This window comes from Bufo gargarizans, chromosome 11 (assembly GCF_014858855.1).
Source record: "Bufo gargarizans isolate SCDJY-AF-19 chromosome 11, ASM1485885v1, whole genome shotgun sequence".
NCBI lineage: Eukaryota > Metazoa > Chordata > Amphibia > Anura > Bufonidae > Bufo > Bufo gargarizans.
In genome coordinates, this window is record NC_058090.1 from 13677042 (window position 1) to 13700029 (window position 22988).

The window sequence follows — 22988 nt, forward strand, 5'->3', positions numbered from 1 at the left end:
GCGAGTTTTTGTGTGCCTTATCTGGAGAAGTGGCGTCCTCCGTGGTCTGCAGTGTCCGTTGGATTGTCTGCCTTGAGACATTGCCACCAGCAGAGCCCAGATTCCCCAGGATGGCCTTGGTGGTGATCCTTGGTTCTTTTTCACCTCTCTAACCATCCTCCTGGCAGCACAGGGGTCACTTTTGGCTTCTGACCACGTCCTCTGAGATTTTCCACAGTGCGGAACATCTTGTATTTTTTCCTTAAATGTAAATAAAAGCTGAGAAATGTTTTTTCCCCCACATTAATGCCTCTTGTACATCGTCTTATTATCTTTTGGGAGACACCTATGTCATTTCCCATCCAAAAATTACTTGCTGGTTGAATAAAAGTAACTTTAAGTAAAAATTTGCCAGGAGTATGAATAATTATGGGCAGCGCTGTATGTGCAGTCCCTGGTGTATTGCAGATATATAATTTACCTGTGATTGTACTTTGTTTTTAGGATCTCTGGATTCCATATTTCAACATCACAACTGACATCACTGCCTCCGCCATGAGGGTGCACACAGACGGTAGGTGTCCTCAGCAGTCTGTCACGCCCTTTCTTGACCCCCAGGAAGATTTGTTATCACATTATTAAGATGGTGACCAATTGTATGATTCCATGTGCCATCAAACAGATCCCTGAAGATTAGTCTGGAGAGGAGGTGGCTGGCGTGTTCTTAGGTGAAATTAAAGGAGCTGTCCAAGAGTTAACCATTCCACACCCCACCCCATCCCATGTACTGAGTGCTCCAGTACGGCGCGTAATCACCCTGTAAATAGGACTGGAGCATCTGTGCTGGGGATTGAAGAGGTGCATGCCGTTTTCTATATATATATATATATATATATATATATATATATATATATATAATATATAATATATAATATATAATATATAATATATAATATATAATATATAATATATAATATATAATATATATATATATATATATATATATATATATATATATATATTCCTGGACTCTTGGACAACCCCTTCAAGCACTTCATAGCGCTCATTAAAATCAATGGGCCTTCCATGTAATGCACCAACAAGCAGACTGAGATCCGCACACAGTGATTAGACTGCACACAGTATCTGTAGCATTGCCCTGTGCGCCATGTGCTTTTCTGACTAATTTGATCATCCCGCATCCTCCATTTCTCGCTTTGTAGTTCATAGCAGAACATCTTGTTCAGTTCTCCAGATAGTAAATGAAGCTGTGGTTATACCCGGGCAGATAAGAGGGAGAATCTCCTTGTACATGATGGCTGACAGGGCGGCCCTCCTACTCAGGAGCGCTCTCTTATCTCGTCGCTATCCAGTTCTCATTATACTCTCTTCCCCACATTCAAAGCTCCCTCAGATTTTCCGGCAGGTGACTCATGGAGATAGCAGGGACTCTCTCCATCATTAATTCTCAGTTCTGCAGCTCAACACCCACACAATAGAGTCCTATGGACCATCTGCTGGCTTCCTGACATCGCCCGTTACGTGCAATCGGAAGTTGCACTTCAAGATGATGATGATGAGCGCTCAGTCCTTCCAGGAATGACCTAGGATGGTTGATCATTTAATATTTACACGTGTCAAGTGGTGACAGCCTGCAGAGCATTCTCCGCCATACAGAACCCATGCAGTTGCTGTTCTCAGGCGACATCACTTTATCCTTGTAGATGGCACTTCTCCATTTTGTTAGGTTAGGTGGACTAATATGGGGGTCAGTCCGAGTATATCCATGTAAATCTCTATTAATAAAGTGCAGCGTGCTGGAGATCCCCACATGTCTGGGATTTGTGTGCTGTGGGGTATGTGAGAACCCGCAGAGCCAACCCAGCTGGACTTCTGGAGACTTAGAATGAATGGCGGTACTAGCACAGATTGATTAGTGGATACTGACAGGTTCTGGTGGAGTGTCAGCAGGGGACCGCATCCCGCAGATCGCCATAAATTATTATGTATCCTGGACAAGATGGAGGCTCATACCCTCACAGTGATTTATCGCTAGAGAGGTTCACATGTGTCCCTGTGTGCCGATATACAATTACACTGTAGGGTAGGACACCGCAGTAAAAAAGGACACCTGAGGCGCTATCATCATTTCATCAAGCCCGGTGTCCTTCCAGGGTCATGAGCACGATCTATCTATATAAAGAAGGACGTGTGTGTATATATATATATATATATATATATATATATATATATCTGTGTGTATGTATGTTTTACGATCACTCAGAAACGCAACCATCGATTTCAACTAAACTTGGAATACACATCTCTTGCTACCTGGGAAGAAATCCTGTGGGGGTCCTCCGCCCCTACACAGCAGCTGCATGGAGTCTGTTTGCTCCAACTGTTTTTGCAGCACACATATTGTTCTGTAACTCAAAAACTCATTGATCAATTTCTACTAAACTTGGTGACATATCACTTACTATCTGGGAAAGAATACTGTGGAGGTGACATGCCGGTACACAAGGAGTTTGTATGTCTGTCTGTATGTTCTTTATGCGCGACCAAACGACTGGATCGATCTTTACCAAATTTGGCACACAGGTACATCAGGTCACCGGGAAGGTTTTAGACCGGGTCTCTGCTCTCTAGGATTGGCATTAGCCAATACAAGCCTGCAGATCTTTCTCTTCATATCTCAACTGCCATACACACGGTCACATGACCCTTATTAGCCAATAGAAGCTCGCAGGCCCTTAGTCTCCACATACACACAGCTTTACTCCAGGTTTCCATAACAACCCAGCCATTTTTCTTCACTGCTGTAGGTCAGCTTTAGGCTAGTGCTGTGCGACAATAAGTCGCACGACACATAGGGCAGAACTACACTGCTACATGTGTCTCATGACATGTGACATACTGCGACGCGACAGTCGCAGAAAAATCCAGCTTGGATAGATTTTTTGCAACTGTCGTGTCGCAGTGCGACACCATAAACTATCATAAAAATTGTTGAGACAAAATGTTGCGCGACATGTGTTGTCCTGTAGCCCTAGCATTAAAGGGGCAGGGCGCTGTGGAGGTCACTGTTAAGGGGGCAGGGGCCACTATTAAAGGGGCAACTGCTGTGGAGCTCACTGTTAAGGGAGCGGGGTACTGTGGAGGTCACTGTTGGGGTCCATTCACATGTCTGTAATTTGGGTCTGCATTAGTTCCGCAATTTGTGGACCCATTCACTTTCACTTTCAAATTGCGGATCGCACATTGCAGGTGTCCGTGTTTTGCGGATCTGCAAAACACTTACGGACGTGTGAATGGACCCTTAAAGGGGTTCTGCACTTTCAATTAACTGATGATCTATCATCTGGATAGATCATCAGCTTCTGATCGGCGGGGGTCCGACACCCGGGACCCCCGCCGATCAGCTGTTTGAGAAGGCAGAGGCGCTCCAGCAGCGCCGCGGCCTTCTCACTGTTTACCGCCGGGCCGCCCGCCCACTGACGTCACGACTTGTATCAATTAAAGTGGGCGCGGCTAAGCTCTGTTCACTTGAATGGAGCTTAGCCGCGCCCACTCTAATTGATACAAGTCGTGACGTCAGTGGGCGGGCAGCCCGGCGGTAAACAGTGAGAAGGCCGCTGCGCTGCTGGAGCGCCGCTGCCTTCTCAAACAGCTGATCGGCGGGGGTCCCGGGTGTCGGACCCCCGCCGATCAGAAGCTGATGATCTATACAGAGGATAGATCATCATCAGTTAATTGAAAGTGCAGAACCCCTTTAAGGAGTGGGCCCCTGAGGAGATCACTGTCAAGGGAGTGGGTGCTGTGAAACTCGCTGTTAAAGGGGTGGGCTGCTGTGAAGGTCAAAGTTAAGGGGATGGGCAGCTGTGGAGGTCCCATTTTAAAGTGGTGGGGCACTGTGGGGGTCAGTGTTAAGGGGTGGGGGACTGTGGAGTTTACTGTTAAAGGTGCGAGGTGCTGTAGAGGTCACTGTTATGGGGGATACTGTCTATATCTTTTAACGACACACAGAAACATGTAATGAGATAGATGAAATCTACCCGAGCGAAGCCGGTCCTTCTGCTAGTGTCCTGATAATGAAGAAATGCTGAGAGCGTCGTCAGTCACTGTAATAATGAGTGCGGAGAACAGGCCGATCCGCGCTCCCTGTCCTATAGACGTCTTCACCTGCCTTCTCTCCTCTTCTCAGGCTGCCTGTGGAGATACGTCCGTGCCAGCATGTCTCTCTCCGGGTACATGCCGCCTCTCTGTGACCCCAAGGATGGACATTTGTTAATGGATGGAGGTTACATCAACAATCTGCCAGGTACGCAGCGTGACTGCTGTGGGAATAAATGGAGAATAGGAATATCCTGACTCAGCAGTTATAAGGTGTAGGAGGGTCGTTGTTTGTTTTTGTGGGGGGGGGGGGGGGGGGTCTGAGTACTGCACATATGTTAGTATTGATTTTAGGGGCAGGGATTTGGTCGGTAATAAAGTATTATCATGACGCAACCTCTTTGTTTCCCAAAAGCATGTCACCCATGACCAGCAGCAGCTAAATGTCCCAGTGTAGGCCCGGCCTGAAGAGGTTGACAGCAGGGGACAGTAGCTTCCAGCACACGGAGAGAAGACGTGCAGGCCAGCTGGGGCTGACTTTAACATTTCACGCAGATGTGTCTTCACACATTGAGCTCTCCTAGCAGCAAAAGGTTAATTTCTTTGCTCTGTAACCGCTCCATTTTGCCCAACAGCCGACGTTGCCCGCTCCATGGGCGCCAAAGTGGTGATAGCCATCGATGTGGGCAGCAGAGACGAGACTGATCTGACAAACTACGGCGATTCTCTGTCCGGTTGGTGGTTGCTGTGGAAAAGATGGAATCCAATAGCGGAGAGAGTCAAGGTGAGACTTCCAAGGTACAAGGAGGAACTGAGCTTCCAGCTCCCGGGGGGCGCCCGATCCGAACCATGGCTGTCAGATGAAGTGATGCAGAAGCCTCAGAGCAGCCGTGCATTCATGTGGAGGGAATGAGAATAGATTAACCAGTGCAAAATGAATGCTGCTTAACCACTTGTGCGCCTCAGTCCACTACAGGCTGTTCCCACACAACTCAAGTAACTGATTGTGTGCAGTTGGATGAATTTACTTAAAGGGAGTCTGTCACCTACTCTGAGTCAGATCGCGTCCTAGAACGTTTGCCCTCCATTAAAATAGTATCTCTCTTGTGTCTGTCCCACGTGGAGATCCTGCAAAAAGTACTTTATAACATTATGCAAATTAGCTGTCACAAGTGCCCGGGCCCCTCAGCTACGTGCACAGATAACCGCTCCCCTTGCAGTCCTCTGGACCGCCCTCCTCTCCTACTGCTTCCTCCTCCTCTGGCTTGGAGATCTCGCGCAAGCGCCGGGCCTGAGCATGCACACTGTTAAGATCCGTGTCTCTGCATGTGTGGGCCCGGCGGTGGCTGGCGCTCTCTCAAGATCTCCAAGCTAGAAGAGGAGGACGCAGTAGGACAGGAGGGTGGGCCAGAGGACTGCAAGGGGAGCGGTTATCTGGGCACATAGCTGAGGGGCCTGGGCACTTGCGACAGCTAATTTGCAGAACTTTATCAAGTACTTTTCAGGATCTCCACGTGGTACAGACACGAGATGTAAACATTCCATACCACGATCTGAGCGGTCTAAAACTCTGAGTCGGTGACAAACTCCCTTTTACTGTATTTACTCACCTTTTTTCTATTATCTATTCCTGGATAATCCTGAGGATAGGTCATCATTATCTATTCCTGGATAATCCTGAGGATAGGTCATCATGATCTATTCCTGGATAACCCCTTTAAAGAATATTCTACTGTATTCTTTATACAGCTCCGATGATGACTTGTGTGTCTCCATGGCAGCAGACGTATCCTTCGGTCTTGCTTAGTAACCAAATTTACAACAGTAGGAAATGATACATATGGCAGGGAGTGACTGCAGGATCAGACCACACTTTGTGTGTCTGTAGTCTGTTACCATGGAGACACAGAGTGACTTTCTGTTATTGGTATCAAAAAGCTGACTTACAATTCAGAGCAGGTTCAGAGTATTTCAGTGAAAATTGCAACTTTAATTTCTGCCACGTAATGGGGATCCACAGCCGGCCCTGAAATCCACACAGATTTTTTTTGCCGCGTGTGCATGAGGTTCTTGAGGACCCTATTCACATGCATTGTGCTGTAGATTGTGGAGTCCACCAGGCCTGAACGTGGCCTAAACTGTGCAGATGTAGAGGAACCCGTCATACACAGGTTGAACTGCATTAGTTTTCTGTGTCTTTGGAGGAGCGGAGAAATCTAGGCGTCGCTCTGCCGCTTGTGCCCTGATGCCCCCACCGGTCGCAGTTACGAAAGCAGGCACATTCACAGACAGGAGTCTATTGTATTCTGTCTCTTCTTGGCTCGACTTTTGGTTTTGGGTCCAAGTGAATTGGTGGCAGTGACTGCACCCGCTAATATCCCGTATTCCCCCAGGTGTTGAACATGGCAGAGATTCAGACACGCCTGGCCTACGTGTGCTGCGTGCGTCAGCTCGAGATGGTGATGAACAGCGAATACTGCGAGTACATCCGACCCCCCATCGACAGATATGGAACACTAGAATTCGGCAAGTTTGACGAGATCTGTGTAAGTTTCATCGTCTTACCATGGTGATTTTTTTTTTCTGGGGGACGTCATAATATAAAACCAGTAGGGCCGACCGATCTGCCCTAGCGTCACACCTGGGTTACGAAAGATCTGGGAGTGAAATGCAATCATCTGAGCTCAGAACTCACATTTTCCGGTAACCCCCTCCGCTCGCAGTGCAGTCGCTTGCATTGTTTTTGCATTGCCGATGAGTTCTGTGGGTTTGCAGTCAGGGCCGGTTTAAGTTTCTTGTCATTTCCTGAAAGTATTTTTGCAGAATAACTGCAGAAGGTCCAGATTAGCATGAAAAACAGATCGTCCTTGCAGAAGTGACCCCCTTATCTCCTGCAGCGCTGGTAGCATTCACAGCCCTTCATAACTCATAGGTGACAGGAGAAAGCTGCTGGTCTCTATTAATTAGACTGCGCAGCCAGTGAGCGCCTCCGTCTCACCAGGGATCGGCTGACGTCACTGCTGTTTACAGGACATAGATGTGTTCAGCGGGGAGCTGGTATTAATTAGGACGTATATATGTTACATCCAGAGCTGCATTCAGAATTCTGCTCCAATTCCTGTTGCCCCGTGCAGGGCATCAGGATTCAGGTGCACATAACACCATGGGAGGTTACATGAAGACTTTTGTAAGATGGCGGTATCCTGATCGCACAGATTGAGGTTCAGTCCTTGACTGTAAATGCACACATATCCCGTACAGGAGCCATTACAGGTTGAAGCCTGATGACGGGGACCCTAATCATTCTAAGTCTGGAGGAACCGGGAGGATGCAGTCTGGTGTCTGCACTGGGCACATTGTAAAATCTCTCATTTATGTGGAATTATCCAGGAAATAAATGACCCTTAGGAGCCCCCCCCCCCCCCCCCCCATCCCAATAACCTAAATATTCCATGTGTGACACAGGAATGCCATGCACTGAGGGTAACAGGAGGTCCGAGCGTCCTAGTGCAGTGCCCATGGGGAAGCTAACCTTTTCTTTCCCAAATGCAGGATGTCGGATACCAGCATGGAAACACGGTATTTAACGTGTGGGGGCGCAGCGGGGTCATCGAAAAGATGTTGAAGGATCGACAAGACACCTGTAAATCCAAAACTTCAGACGTAAGTCCTCCATATATAAATATATGTGTATCTCTACGACTGCTGACACTGACCTGCGACATCAGCCTGTATACGAGGCCACAGGGACCCCCCACACCCGATATAAAAATGATATGTGAAGAAGACTTCTCCCCTCTGCATTCCTTATATAATGACTATGCTGGAGCATCTTTTTATATAATTATGTTTTCTATTCCTCTGTTATTCCTGCGGGAAGATTCTGAACTGCCAGCGTTCTGCATTAATGGTCCATCTGGGTGTTACCAGTTGGGGGCGTGTCCCTGCACAGTTTGACACTAACACATAGATGGACCATTACTGCAGACGGCGTGGCAATTCATTCATACACTTCTAGGAGGAATAATAGAGGAACAGCACAACATAGTCATAAGAATAGATGCTCCAGAATTATTACAGGGGAGGTGACAGGTCCACATTAATGGATATCTCCAGCCTGATCCATTGCATTGTGTAGACCAGGCATGCTCAACCTGCGGCCCTCCAGCTGTTGCAAAACTACAACTCCCAGCATGCCCGGACAGCTATCAGCCTACAGCAGGGCATTGTGGGAGTTGTAGTTTTACAACAGCTGGAGGGCCGCAGGTTGAGCATGCCTGGTGTAGACTGATTGTGACAAGCTGTGAATGGCATAGAGAATTCTAATGGGAGTGTCCTGATGAGGAGCTGAGCAGTCGTATCATTAGTGACCCACATGGCGGGTAAAGGGCACGATCCCTTCCCAGGAGGGGGGGGCTCCAGGACATGAGTGGCCGAGAGGTTTATAGACATTTGAGATTGTCTTGTACTGTGTAAATTGTTTAATGGAGACGTCAGGAAGACAAATCTGTGCAAAGGGAGCAGAGCGACTTCAGAACTGACCAATATACTGATGGTGGTCCCTGCACAGATTGCTTATAGCATAATACGGAACTAGGGAGGGAGATTCATCAAACTTCATGTACACTTTGTGTAATTGTCACGTGCGGAAACTGACCCGAAGTGTGGATTATAAATCGCAGAATGTCAATTGTCTCTGCAGATCTTTAGTGCAATGGAAACGGTGAGATAAAAATTCACACAAAAAACACCACAAAACTGAGATAAATGGTGTGGAGTTTTATTTGAGTTTCCTGCATAGAAATACACATGTGCATAGGAGGCAGTATTATAGTAGTTATATTCTGGTACATAGGAGCAGTATTATAGTAGTTATATTCTTGTACATAGGAGGCAGTATTATAGTAGTTATATTCTTGTACATAGGAGCAGTATTATAGTAGTTATATTCTTGTACATAGGAGCCAGTATTATAGTAGTTATATTCTTGTGCATAGGAGCAGTATTATAGTAGTTATAATCTTGTACATAGGAGCGGTATTATAGTAGTTATATTCTTGTATATAGGAGCAGTATTATAGTAGTTATATTCTTGTACATAGGAGCAGTATTATAGTAGTTATATTCTTGTACATAGGAGCAGTATTATAGTAGTTATATTCTTGTACACAGGACCAGTATTATAGCAGTTATATTCCTGTACATAGGACCAGTATTATAGTAGTTATATTCTTGTACATAGGAGCAGTATTATAGTAGTTATATTCTTGTACATAGGAGGCAGTATTATAGTAGTTATATTCTTGTACATAGGAGGCAGTATTATAGCAGTTATACTCTTGTACATAGGAGGCAGTATTATAGTAGTTATATTCTTGTACATAGGAGGCAGTATTATAGCAGTTATACTCTTGTACATAGGAGCAGTATTATAGTAGTTATATTCTTGTACATAGGAGGCAGTATTATAGCAGTTATACTCTTGTACATAGGAGCAGTATTATAGTAGTTATATTCTTGTAGATAGGAGCAGTATTATAGTAGTTATATTCTTGTACATAGCAGCAGTATTATAGTAGTTATATTCATGTACATAGGGGGCAGTATTATAGCAGTTATACTCTTGTACATAGGAGCAGTATTATAGTAGTTATATTCTTGTACATAGGAGGCAGTATTATAGTAGTTATATTCTTGTACATAGGAGGCAGTATTATAGCAGTTATACTCTTGTACATAGGAGCAGTATTATAGTAGTTATATTCTTGTACATAGGAGGCAGTATTATAGTAGTTATAGTCTTGTACATAGGAGCAGTATTATAGTAGTTATATTCTTGTACATAGGAGGCAGTATTATAGTAGTTATATTCTTGTACATAGGAGGCAGTATTATAGCAGTTATACTCTTGTACATAGGAGCAGTATTATAGTAGTTATATTCTTGTACATAGGAGGCAGTATTACAGTAGTTATATTCTTGTACATAGGAGGCAGTATTATAGTAGTTATATTCTTGTACATAGGAGCAGTATTATAGTAGTTATATTCTTGTACATAGGAGCAGTATTATAGTAGTTATAGTCTTGTACATAGGAGGCAGTATTATAGTAGTTATATTCTTGTACATAGGAGGCAGTATTATAGCAGTTATACTCTTGTACATAGGAGCAGTATTATAGTAGTTATATTCTTGTACATAGGAGCAGTATAATAGTAGTTATATTCTTGTACATAGGAGCAGTATTATAGTAGTTATATTCTTGTACATAGAAGGCAGTATTATAGTAGTTATATTCTTGTACATAGGAGGCAGTATTATAGTAGTTATATTCTTGTACATAGGAGCAGTATTATAGTAGTTATATTCCTGTACATAGGAGGCAGTATTATAGTAGTTATATTCCTGTACATAGGAGCAGTATTATAGTAGTTATATTCTTGTACATAGGATGCAGTATTATAGTAGTTATATTCCTGTACATAGGAGCAGTATTATAGTAGTTATATTCTTGTACATAGGAGGCAGTATTATAGTATTTATACTGCCACCCTCTCAGTTCAGTTCAGTTCTCTAAGACCAACAGTTTAATGGACACTTTTAGGCAAAATGTGCACAGAGCCGTTCCCTTTTTTTTTTTTTCCCCTTCGTTCCTCTTGACGGCTCCAAACTGTAATAAGAAATACGGACACTTAATTGCAGAGTTCGGTGCAGATCGATGCTCGGTCTTTGCAGGACGTGGTAGACGTTCAGCCCCATTGACTGGATTCAGCGCAGCGATGACATTTCTCAGCTTTGTGCCTGTGAATATTTACGAGGTAAAAGGAAAGTTGAAGCTTTTTTCAGTTTGTCTCATCGACGCTGTGAGCTGCAGGGGGCCAGTCTGCACATAGAAACCTTAGTGTGGAGCCAAAATGTCATGATTGCAGCCACCCAGGGCCTCTGCGCCGGTCACTCAGCCGCATACAGATTGTCCAAGTGCAGGGCAGAGCGATCTTGTCACGTGGGGAGGATTTCTGATGAGGTTTGGGAGCCGCTTGCAGCATTTTTCACATGAGCTCTCCTTACATCTCCTACACACTTAAAAACAGGCCCAGAGGACGCATTGACCTTGATCCAGCCGCAGCTGTGGAGCTGAAGGGTCAGGAGTTCTCAGCCTTTAACACCCTGAATTCTTCAGACGTCCCCCAGGACAGTGCAGGGTGTTAGTGCTCTCCATAAAGGACATTAGACACGAGTGAAACGATGCCGAATTCACCCGCCATTGTGACCAAGAATTAATTTACTAAATGTGACCTTTATGCATATGAAATATGGTGACCTCAGTAGGACAGTGTTGTGTGGATCTTGCGCTGTGACGACCGGGTCTTTTGCACTTGATATTTTCTATAAATCTGTGAGTTTTGATATCAGCCGCCATTCACACTGTTACTCTCCTCCTCTCCGCAGCTGAACACTTGCCCGAGCGCCTCTTTTACAGATCTTGCGGAAATAGTGTCCAGGATTGAGCCTGTCAAAACGGCTGCGGTGGACGGTAAGTGCAGAACCTCAGACCAGCGGCACTTACCAAAGCCGTGGACATGGAGGCAGTATATAGCCAGGTGCATGGTGCCACTCACATAGGGGGACGCAGCGTAACTGTTTTATTAATTTCTAATTAATAAAATGTATTAATGTAGCTGAATAAAACCCCTGGCACGCAGTTATATTGCGGTACATTAACCCTTCTCCTGTCAGGATTAGCTGAGCAGGAAACCTTCAGTATAACTGCTTTATTGCTGTAACTTCCTGGAGGGCGGTGACTGGCGGCTTTCCTCACAGGAGCAGGACTCGTAAACCCCAGAGCGAGGAGAAACCCATACATCATCCATTGAGCCGTTCCTCATGTCAGGAGCGTGTACAGTGTGATGGACCCCTTCACATAAACCTGCGGCTCTCCTGACCATGCTGGGAGTTGTACTTTTGCAGGTAAAAGATCTTGGCCTCATCACATCCGTGCGCACTCCCAGAAGTGGAGATATGTCCTACACTGTGGAGCTTGTATGACAGAGCAGAGGTACACGTGGAATCCCTTCATGTGGTATACACTGTATGTACCTCACAATCTGAGAATGTACAACGGGTCCCAAATAGCCTGGTCCTGAAGGGGTTAAAGGAGGCCTCTTGCAGGATTACAGGGCGTTCTCTGCGTCACCCAGCTAAGAAGTTAATGATTATAATTATCGGTTATTCTAAAGGTGCCGTTCTGTTCTCCGCTCTAGGAGTTCTCTGCAGTAGAAGTGTCAGTAAGAGTCCATGAAAGCTGACGGTTCTCCTGCAGCTGCATCATTAACTATTGCTGCGCGCACACGTTCCAGAACTTGCAGGCTTTTATGGAACAGGCAGAAAGGGTTAACATTATGGATTGTAGCATCAATTAACCTCCTAACGATTGGGGGAGAGTTACAGTCGCAGTTTGGGCTCCCAGACAGGATGCCAATAGCGATATTATACAGAGAGGCTTCTCTGTGGTCATAAAGAAGGTGAGGGTCGCTCTCCGGACGGCGTCTCCTGCCGCTGTTTCCCGTCAGCACCAGTCGGTTCTGTCCAAGCCTCCTGTCGACTCTGCTCCTGGTTTTTACATCCCGTAATGGTTCTTACTGGGGGAGGGGAGATAACCCTATTAACCTCCAGTGAGCAATAGGATGAAGCCAGTATTTTATTTCATTAGGAGCGGGCACCAGTCCATCCACCCTGTAATGGGAGTATTCCAGCTCCTCACCTGTCAGGTTCTCAGCAGTAATCTGCGATAATAGTCACAGGCCTGGGAGTGGCGCTCTAATCCAGCGAGGTAATAGATGTCTCTCTTCCAGATGAATCCGATTATCAGACAGAATATGAAGAGGAAGAACTACCAGACCCTAAAAATGAAGATTATCTCAACTTCCTGAGTGCCCAAAACAATGAAGCGGTTTCTGATAGCGTAAGTAGATGAGGAGCAGCAGGCGGATCGGGGCGCGTTCACACTGCAATGCCACTGCACGTGGAGACCTCTACACGTCATATACACACGGCTTTCTTCGGCTCTGCTTTTCCTGTGTGCAGAGTAAGGATCTCAAATACTTTCTGTGGATCCATTCTCCACATGCTGGAAAGCCGAGCAGAGACGATGACGCAGTTCAGAGAGCGGAAAAGCGATGCTGCACATGATGGTATCACCAAAGGTTCAGGTTCCCTTTAGAGTCTCAAACTTAAAGGGCCCATTCACATGGCTGTATGAACGGGTCCGCACCCGTTCTGTAGTTTTGCTGAACGGGTGCGGACCCATTCTTTTCAATGGGGCTGCAAAAGAGGCAGACGGCACACTGTGTGCTGTCCGCATCTGTAGTTCCGTGGCCCCACAAAAAATATAGAGTATGTCTTATTCTTGTTCGCGATTGCAGACAAGAATATACATTTTCTAGGAGAGTGGAGCCATGTGCGGTCCACAATTTGTGGAACGCACATGGGCCGGTATCTGTGTTTTGCGGATGAGCCCTTATCCTCATAACCTTTTTAGGGCGTACATCCTGTTTCCTAATACATTTATATAGGGGTCAGAGCTCCAAACAGTGTTTTGGTATAATCCTTTTTCCTTCTCTCCCGTTTTTTTTTCCTTCCCCGTTTTTTTGTTAAGAAATCAGTGAATCTAAAACAGACTGAAAATGAGTCCTAGCCATGCTTTCCATATGGAGGGGTCACTAAAATAGAGGAAAACTGACTCTGTTCTTCTCTACAGGATGAGGAGGCGGACATGGCAGTACGACAGCGGTCAGTCAGACGGCATGCAGGAGCCAAGACGTCAGAAAACAGTTGAGATGATCCGTCTGTACTCTCAGCCCTTGGGGTTCCTCTGCTTTGTACGGTTCTAGCGGTAGTAGTTCTTATGGTCCCCGTATTCCTCTCTGGCTTGTAGGGACTGACGGAGCCAATATTCGATGCAATACAATTCATAGCGAGTGACGGTCACAAGATCTCTTCACCTGCGAGACAGTCTGTAGATTGTAGCTGCCGGTGGTGTGAGCACCTTCTCTATCCCAGGGAACAGCGGTCTCCATGTGTGATGCTGCTGAAGATACCGCCGGGTTGGGGTCATTATTTGGCATTTGCTTCTCTACAGCAGAAGACCACTCTCATCTGGTAGGGTCTGCCAGGTCCCTGACAAATCCAAAAATTCACCTTGAAAGGGACTAAAGCAAAGCAACTTATATTAGTATAGATTTTATTTTATTTGTAGGAGATGAAATATATGCAAGTCGTGCAGAGCTGAAGTAGTTATTTTGTTATGTATCAGTAACCGCCTATGTCTAAGTGCCTAGATTGTCAGCTCCAGGGACAAGGTTTCATTTTATTACGTTGGTTGAGTAAACGTGTGACAGAGGCTGATGCCATAGGTAATAGATGTATATACTGCTGAACACAGATCCGTGCTTTACCAGGAGGCTGCTGAGACCGCGGAGGGGTTTCCTGTAGGGGGGAGGTCGGCCCCGGGGCTCTGCCTCTTGCACTCCCTGATTTGCACATGTAAACCTAATATTTATTGCAGCTGTCAGTAACGACTGGAGGACCTTACTACATGTATGTATGCGCCTGCATTTTCCACTCTTATCTTTACGGGGTTCTTTGGTTTCTGAGGCTGGTCGGCCATATGGGTTATCCAGCACAACCCACCCTACGTACATGCATGACCGCATTCCTAACACCCATCAGGCTTCATTGCACCAATGATGAGCAATTCTTACTCCACAACTGATTCTGATGCTTTGCACCTCGCCATAGATAGAGCCGTACTAATGATGCGCACTAATAAATGGCTTGATGTGAGAGGCCCCCTTTATGGAAATAAATGAAATATGCTTGTGTTGATATTCTGCATATGGGAAGGATGCGGCCACAAGCTTCAGCATTCATAGTCCGGCGGCGTATGAACACGTCTCCTGTGCCGTCCTCGCTGGGCTACCATCACTCTTCATACCGGTTTAATTGCCAAATTCCGACACATCACTTCCAGCCAAAGATGAGCCCTGCCTGTCCAGGAGGCACAGTGTACAGTAGGAGGGGGGGTGGGGGGGGTCATGTCCTCAGTGCAGGGTATTTTGGGGTGAAATGGCAGTGACTTATGTGAGAAAATGTGTCACCCGTGTACTGAGATCTTTTGTATAATAAAGTCTTTTGGCGATTGATCGGCCATTGTCCTGCTGTGTGATCTCTTCATCTAGAGTCCTCTGCCAAGACAAAATCATCAGGGGCACCGGCACCCCCAGACTAAGGCCCCTTTCACACGGGCGAGTTTTCCGCGCGGGTGCAATGCATTAGGTGAACGCATTACACCCGCACTGAATCCGGACTTATTCATTTCTATGGGGCTGTGCACATGAGCAGTGATTTTCACGCATCACTTGTGCGTTGCGTGAAAATCGCAGCAAGCTCTTTATTCAGCGTTTTTAACGCAACACAGGCCCCATAGAAGTGAATAGGGCTGCGTGAAAATCGCAAGCAAGTGCGGATGCGGTGCGATTTTCACGCATGGTTGCTAGGTGACGATCGGGATGGGGACTCGATCTGTATTATTTTCCCTTATAACATGGTTATAAGGGAAAATAATAGCATTCTGAATACAGAATGCAAAGTAAAATAGTGATGGAGGGGTTAAAAATAAATTAACCGGCTAAGGACCTGTGGTGACGTCGCATCACATGGTCCCTCACCATGGTGATGAACCATGTGATGAGCACAGTGATGTCATCAAAGGTCCTATTCCTGTGCACAGCAAAGAAGAAGACAGAAGAGATGCCGGCGGTGCGATCAAGTGGATTAAGGCGAGTTCAACGCCCGTGTGAAAGAGGCCTAAGGGTCCATTCAGACAACTGTATTTCTGGGTCCGTTGCGCAATGGGTGCGGGCAGTACACGGTGCACTGTCTGCATCTGTTCCGCGTCCCTGCAGCAAATATAGAGCATGTCCTCTGTCCGCAGTCGTGGACAAGAATAGGCGTTTCTACATAGGGCTAGCTGTGCGTGTTCCATACCATGGGGAATGCCCATCGCCAGTATCCGTATAGGTTATAGTCTCTGACGAGCTGTGATTACTCCGCACTCGCCCTATAATTGTATTCACAGCTTGCTGCTCCACTGATAGGAGGGGGTTGGTGGCTTAGGTTGTGTTCACACAGCGTCAGATCAGTCACATGACGGACATCACTGGCGCCCAGCTGACCCCACTGACTTACAATGGGGTTCAGTCAATGTGTCCGCTGCTATAGTTTTCCCATGGCATAGGATGAAAACAGCAATGCAGCCGTGTACCTAAATAACACCGCCCTCCTCCACACCCACCATTCAACTGAACTAATAGGAGAGGCAGGGTGGGGGGGCTAGTAAGTGCTCGGATTTCTTTACCATTTACACAATCTGTGCTTGCTGTCAGTGAATGGTAACTCACTGGAAACACAGAGCTCTGGTATATGGTAACACGGCTTGTATCTGTATCGTTTGGACACGAATAGGGCAGGTTTTCAGGGTCATGTGCCCCGGATGTTGAGTGCTGTGAGGCACAAACGAGCCGCTTTGCAATGGACTGGGAGGCAAACCAAACCTCTTGACCAGGATGAAAGAAACCTGGCTACACTTCTGTCTGCATGTGATTGTTTCTATTCACTGACTGCAAGTTAATATTGCATTGCAAAGTGTTCCAGACCAGAACACATGCAAATCCTGGGCACCATTATCCCCTGGTCAGGTGCAGGGGGTAAGAATCGCCCCCTCTGATTATCTGAACCCCCAGAATTGTCTGGTTCACATTAGAGACGTATTCAGTATAATTAGCGCAGATTCATGTCTGTACTTCTGTACCAGATGACAAGCTCCTCCATCTGTCCAATCATTAACCGCTGAGGTACCAGATTGTTGCATAAAATTTCTACAGCTTTAGGCCTCACGCACACGGCCATTGTTTTGGTCCGCATCCAAGACGCAGTTTTTGCGGCTTGGATGCGGACCCATTCACTTCAATGTGGCCGCAAAAGATGCGGACAGCACTCGGTGTGCTGTCCGCATCCGTTGCTCCATTCTGTGGTCCGCCCCAAAAAATATAACCTGTCCTATTCTTGTCCGTTTTGCGGACAAGAATAGGCAGTTATATTAATGGCTCTACGTGTTGTTCCGCAAATTGCGGAATGCACACGGATGCTATCCGTGTTTTGCGGACCGCAAAACACACAACGGTCATGTGCATGTAGCCTTACAGGGTGGACTGGAGGTCCCACACGTGGGTCAGGCTGCCGTTTTCCTTTACCAGTGGAGGAAGGTCCATTTAACCCAATAATGGTGAGATTTGGTGCAGAACTGAAGAGGCACTCCATCCATCTAGAAAGTTGGGTGCTTTTGTGACGGCTGCCAATACAGTTGCCACCCAGCTTTCCAAGAGCACTGAGCAACGAGTCTGCTTAGTTCTGCCGTGATGGGGTTTATTCACACATTGTGGTTTTTGCAACCATTTGGGGAAAATGCAGTAAAAGCTGCAAGGTGTGAAAAATCCCAGATAAGAGCTGAGCAGTGAGGGAGGAAGAGGATGAGTTAAAGGGGTTGTGTCACTTCAGCAAATACCATTCATCATGTAGAGAAAGTTAATACAAACCACTTACTAATGTATTGTGATTGTCCATATTGCGTCCTTAACTGGCTGGATTCATTTTTTCATCACATTATACACTGCTTGTATCCATGGTTACGACCACCCTGCAATCCATCAGCGGTGGTTGTGCTTGCACATTATAGGAAGACGTGCCGGTCTCTGGTGGCCGGGACCGTGGGACCTCACAGACGCCAGTGTTTTTTTTGTTTTGTTTTTCTATAATGTGCAAGCACGGCCACCGCTGATGGATTGCAGGGTGGTGGTAATCATGGAGACGAGCATTATATAATGTGATGGAAAAATGAATCCAGACAGTTAAGGAAGCAATATGGAGAATCCCAATACATTAGTAAGTGCCTTGTATTAACTTTCTCTACATAATAAATGCCATTTGCTGAAGTGACACAACCCCTTTAAGAACTTGTCATTAGTGTGCATTTCCTTTTAAAAGTGGAAGCTATAGACGGTGGAGCCAGCCCGCGTCAGTCAATATCAGTGCACTTATCCACCGCCAGTGATATAAGGCGCACGTATGGCAGATCGATGCCCCCGTCCAGCTCCTCTCACCAGCCTCTGTTAATGTGCTTGTTTATCTGGCACAGATCTGTTCAGCCGGCTCCATAACCTTCATAGGAAAACCACAAAATGACACGCATCTCTCAGTCCGCTAATGTCTGAGTCATCGCCAGTCGGTGAATTATGGATGAGCGCCACTAAGGAACTGCACTATGGCACCGCAAAGTAAAAGATACCTATGTATGTACCTCATCTCTAGAAAGAGGGCCTGGTTTATAGAAAATAATCCCCTGGTCCTATGTTTACCATTTTGAGGCAGTTTTTCCAGTAACTTCAGCCCTCATAATACCGCTAACATAGTGCTGCCATATACAGCCCACATAATACCACCATACTGCTCCCAAATACAACACATATCTACACCCAGATCCAATACATTGCTGTGTGCACAGAACCATCTATGTCCAGATCCAGTACATTACTATCTGCACAGAACCATCTATGTCCACATCCAGTACATTGCTGTGTGCACAGAACCATCTATGTCCACATCCAGTACACTGCTGTGTGCACAGAACCATCTATGTCCACATCCAGTACACTGCTGTGTGCACAGAACCATCTATGACAAGATCCAGTACATTGCTGTGTGCACAGAACAATCTATGTCCACATCCAGTACACTGCTGTGTGCACAGAACAATCTATGTCCACATCCAGTACACTGCTGTGTGCACAGAACCATCTATGTCCACATCCAGTACACTGCTGTGTGCACAGAACCATCTATGACAAGATCCAGTACACTGCTGTGTGCACAGAACCATCTATGACAAGATCCAGTACACTGCTGTGTGCACAGAACCATCTATGTCCAGATCCAGTACACTGCTGTGTGCACAGAACCATCTATGACAAGATCCAGTACATTGCTGTGTGCACAGAACAATCTATGTCCACATCCAGTACACTGCTGTGTGCACAGAACCATCTATGTCCACATCCAGTACACTGCTGTGTGCACAGAACAATCTATGTCCACATCCAGTACACTGCTGTGTGCACAGAACCATCTATGTCCAGATCCAGTACACTGCTGTGTGCACAGAACCATCTATGTCCACATCCAGTACACTGCTGTGTGCACAGAACCATCTATGACCAGATCCAGTACACTGCTGTGTGCACAGAACCATCTATGTCCAGATCCAGTACACTGCTGTGTGCACAGAACCATCTATGTCCACATCCAGTACACTGCTGTGTGCACAGAACCATCTATGACCAGATCCAGTACACTGCTGTGTGCACAGAACCATCTATGTCCACATCCAGTACACTGCTGTGTGCACAGAACCATCTATGACCAGATCCAGTACACTGCTGTGTGCACAGAACCATCTATGACCAGATCCAGTACACTGCTGTGTGCACAGAACCATCTATGTCCAGATCCAGTACACTGCTGTGTGCACAGAACCATCTATGTCCACATCCAGTACACTGCTGTGTGCACAGAACCATCTATGACCAGATCCAGTACACTGCTGTGTGCACAGAACCATCTATGTCCAGATCCAGTACACTGATGTGTGCACAGAACCATCTATGTCCAGATCCAGTACACTGCTGTGTGCACAGAACCATCTATGTCCAGATCCAGCGCATCGCTGTAAAGCGTTGCCTACAACGCTTGCCCCATCCAAAAAATGAGTAAATGTAAGTCTATAAAGGACTTCTATCAGTTTTGGGGAACTCTGGGTAGCAGCCAAAATGGTCAGATTGACCGCTATGATTTTGACAACCTGCAGAAGTCGGCACTAAGCCCTCACTCTGAGGTCGCATGCACAGTAGTAGTGCGGGTCCACAGATCTGGATACACCTAGCCCTCTATGGGGCCCTTGTGTTCCACCTGCCATACATTGGGATGTACTACAGAGGGAGAATCTGATATGTGGAGCATAGCCGCGCAGAGTCCCCGCAGGAATGTGGAGATCAGATTATCGTGATAATGAGTTGCTTTAGATCGCAGTGTAACATATTGTATTATATTGTGCACGTGAAGCAGCCGTCACTGTGAGACCCCCGCCACAAAGCCTGACAAATGGCAGCGAGACCCTGAGGAATACTATAAACCCGGGAAGAGATCGAGTGTCAGTGGAACAATCCCAGTTGTCGGGAAGCAATGCATTTTCCAACTCGGCGAGCATCATATCCATCATAAAGCTATTTATACCTTTAAATGTTACAGGACGAAGACCATCCATCCCTCGTGCCCCCTCCCCCTATTACCCCTTTAATTATTGTATACGTGAAGAGATTGTAAGCTCTTGGGGATACTCCAGTGTTGTCAGGAGTTCAGGTTGTGTAAATCTGTCCTGATATAATAGACAGTGGTTTGCAACTAGAGGCTCTATAGCTGTTGTGGAACTACAACTCTCAGCATGCTTTGCAAACCAGTGGGGGGTTTCATATAAGATGAGCACATTGCTATAAATTCCTGTGGGCGTCCAGCCCCCTCCGCCTTCATCCCAGGGATGCAGAGATAATCTTCATCGAGCCGGAAAGAGACATTCAGTAACCGTATCCTTCTGACCAGGCTGTGACCTGGACGGGGAGGGAATTTCTATGTAGCCTCGGATTTATAAAGGTGCCAGAGGTGTGCTCCAGGCCCAGTGATACATACATTTATCCTACGTGACAGCTTACATAACCTACCAGGGAACATCACGTGCGGCCTGCCAGGGAGGAGCACAGCGCAACACTGAGACCCGGACCAGCAGCTGCAGAGCCCCTCAGGTTTAGGCTATAGATCCCCCCAGTGTAATGAACTGCACCATGTATGATCAGAAGAATATTCCAAAAAGTAGACACGGAGCCTAAAGGGTATGCACGCCTCTGATCACCATTTTATAGCTTGCGGATAGAATTAATTTACAAAATCAATGTAGTTACTGTGTACATACATTACTTATACTGAGTTACATCCTGTATTGTACTCCAGAGCTGCACTCACTATTCTGCTGGTGTAGTCACTGTGTACATACATTACTTATCCTGTACTGATCCTGAGTTACATCCTGTATTATACTCCAGAGCTGCACTCACTATTCTGCTGGTGCAGTCACTGTGTACATACATTACTTATCCTGTACTGATCCTGAGTTACATCCTGTATTATACTCCAGAGCTGCACTCACTATTCTGCTGGTGGAGTCACTGTGTACATACATTACTTATCCTGTACTGATCCTGAGTTACATCCTGTATTATACTCCAGAGCTGCACTCACTATTCTGCTGGTGCAGTCACTGTGTACATACATTACTTATCCTGTACTGATCCTGGGTTACATCCTGTATTATACCCCAGAGCTGCACTCACTATTCTGCTGGTGGAGTCACTGTGTACATACATTACTTATCCTGTACTGATCCTGAGTTACATCCTGTATTATACCCCAGAGCTGCACTCACTATTCTGCTGGTGCAGTCACTGTGTACATACATTACTTATCCTGTACTGATCCTGAGTTACATCCTGTATTATACTCCAGAGCTGCACTCACTATTCTGCTGGTGGAGTATAGAAGCTTACATAAGATGTAGGGTCGGCATCAGCACCGGGTAAACATGGCAGATAACAAGCCTCAGGGGGATGTAAGAACTTGAATGCTTCTTCCGCTGAGGCTGGAGTACACACTGACACTGCAGCCCCCCTCACCTGGATCCGGCCTGTATGGCATCTACCTGAAGCACGCAGTAATGAGGGCTACAGGTAGGTTGCCATTTACCAGATTGGCGCTGGTGTAGCGCTGTTCTCTCTCAATCTTGTGAAGCTGTAGTCATACATAGAAGAACAGATTGGATCCCTGGTGGCAGGAGGCGGCTGAGATCTACGTACTGAGCGACCTGGTATTTTTATCTGCCTTGTGATACCACTGTGACTGAGCGGGAACATGTGCCAGGCAGGAGCCGGGCAGCTGAGGAGGGATTGATTATGACAGAGCTAAATCACACAGAATATTGTGGCAGCTGTACAAACACGCCAGGCTGGCATCAGAGGGGCTACAAGATGGCAGCTGTGCAAACACAGCCTCTTCCCAGAGACATCTTCATCTTCTTATTATATATTGTGCGGAAGACGCAGCAACCAGTCAGTGTAACAACAAAGTCCTTCACGTGGACGCAGACGATGCATTGGTTACATCTGGGGATCAGGTCCAGTCTAAGACATTACATGCAAAAGTCCAGCATTTGTCTGAGACCTCCCATAAATATAGGGGGCGCTGTTGCATCATTACCTGTGGAAAACAGTAGTGACCTGTAGTGCATGCAATGTGATCATTAGAACTGGCAAACGGTGGGCGGGGGCATCGTGGCCCCAAAACTTCACATAGCCTTCCCAGAAAAAAGAAAAAACGGAAAAGCGTTAAGTAGCAATTTAACCTAAGCCTGATAGGAGCGTTAAAATAAAATAAATAAACGCTATTGGTATTACTGGTTTAAAACTTACTTTGTTGCCCCAAATTTCATATGTAAAAAACAGGCTTCAAGAGGAGCCGTCATGGTGTGGCCTGATGAAGCAATAAGGCAGAGTGATCCGGCAAGCAGTTCCGTCGCCGGAACTGCCTGCCAGATTCGGCAAAACGTATACGAACTGATGGCATTTGTAAGGCCTCTTTCACACTTGCGTTGTCCGGATCCGGCGTGTACTCCACTTGCCGGA

At 46.3% G+C, this 22988-nt stretch overlaps 1 protein-coding gene across 4 annotated transcripts in view; it reads left to right on the forward strand.

Moving 5' to 3' along the window:
- Positions 1-15296, forward strand: part of LOC122922167 (patatin-like phospholipase domain-containing protein 7) — a 124099-nt gene extending 108803 nt beyond the window's left edge. For 3 of the 4 annotated variants that reach the window (XM_044272678.1, XM_044272679.1, XM_044272677.1), the window contains 8 exons: positions 484-553; positions 4187-4303; positions 4731-4879; positions 6489-6641; positions 7648-7758; positions 11545-11629; positions 12948-13057; positions 13853-15296. In XM_044272678.1, the coding sequence (XP_044128613.1) occupies positions 484-553; positions 4187-4303; positions 4731-4879; positions 6489-6641; positions 7648-7758; positions 11545-11629; positions 12948-13057; positions 13853-13930 (873 nt within the window). In that variant the 3' untranslated portion in view covers positions 13931-15296. Of the gene's footprint in view, positions 1-483; positions 554-4186; positions 4304-4510; positions 4880-6488; positions 6642-7647; positions 7759-11544; positions 11630-12947; positions 13058-13852 lie in introns of those variants that run through there. The other variant, XM_044272680.1, reaches the window with a different exon arrangement.
- Positions 15297-22988: the final 7692 nt, after the last annotated feature.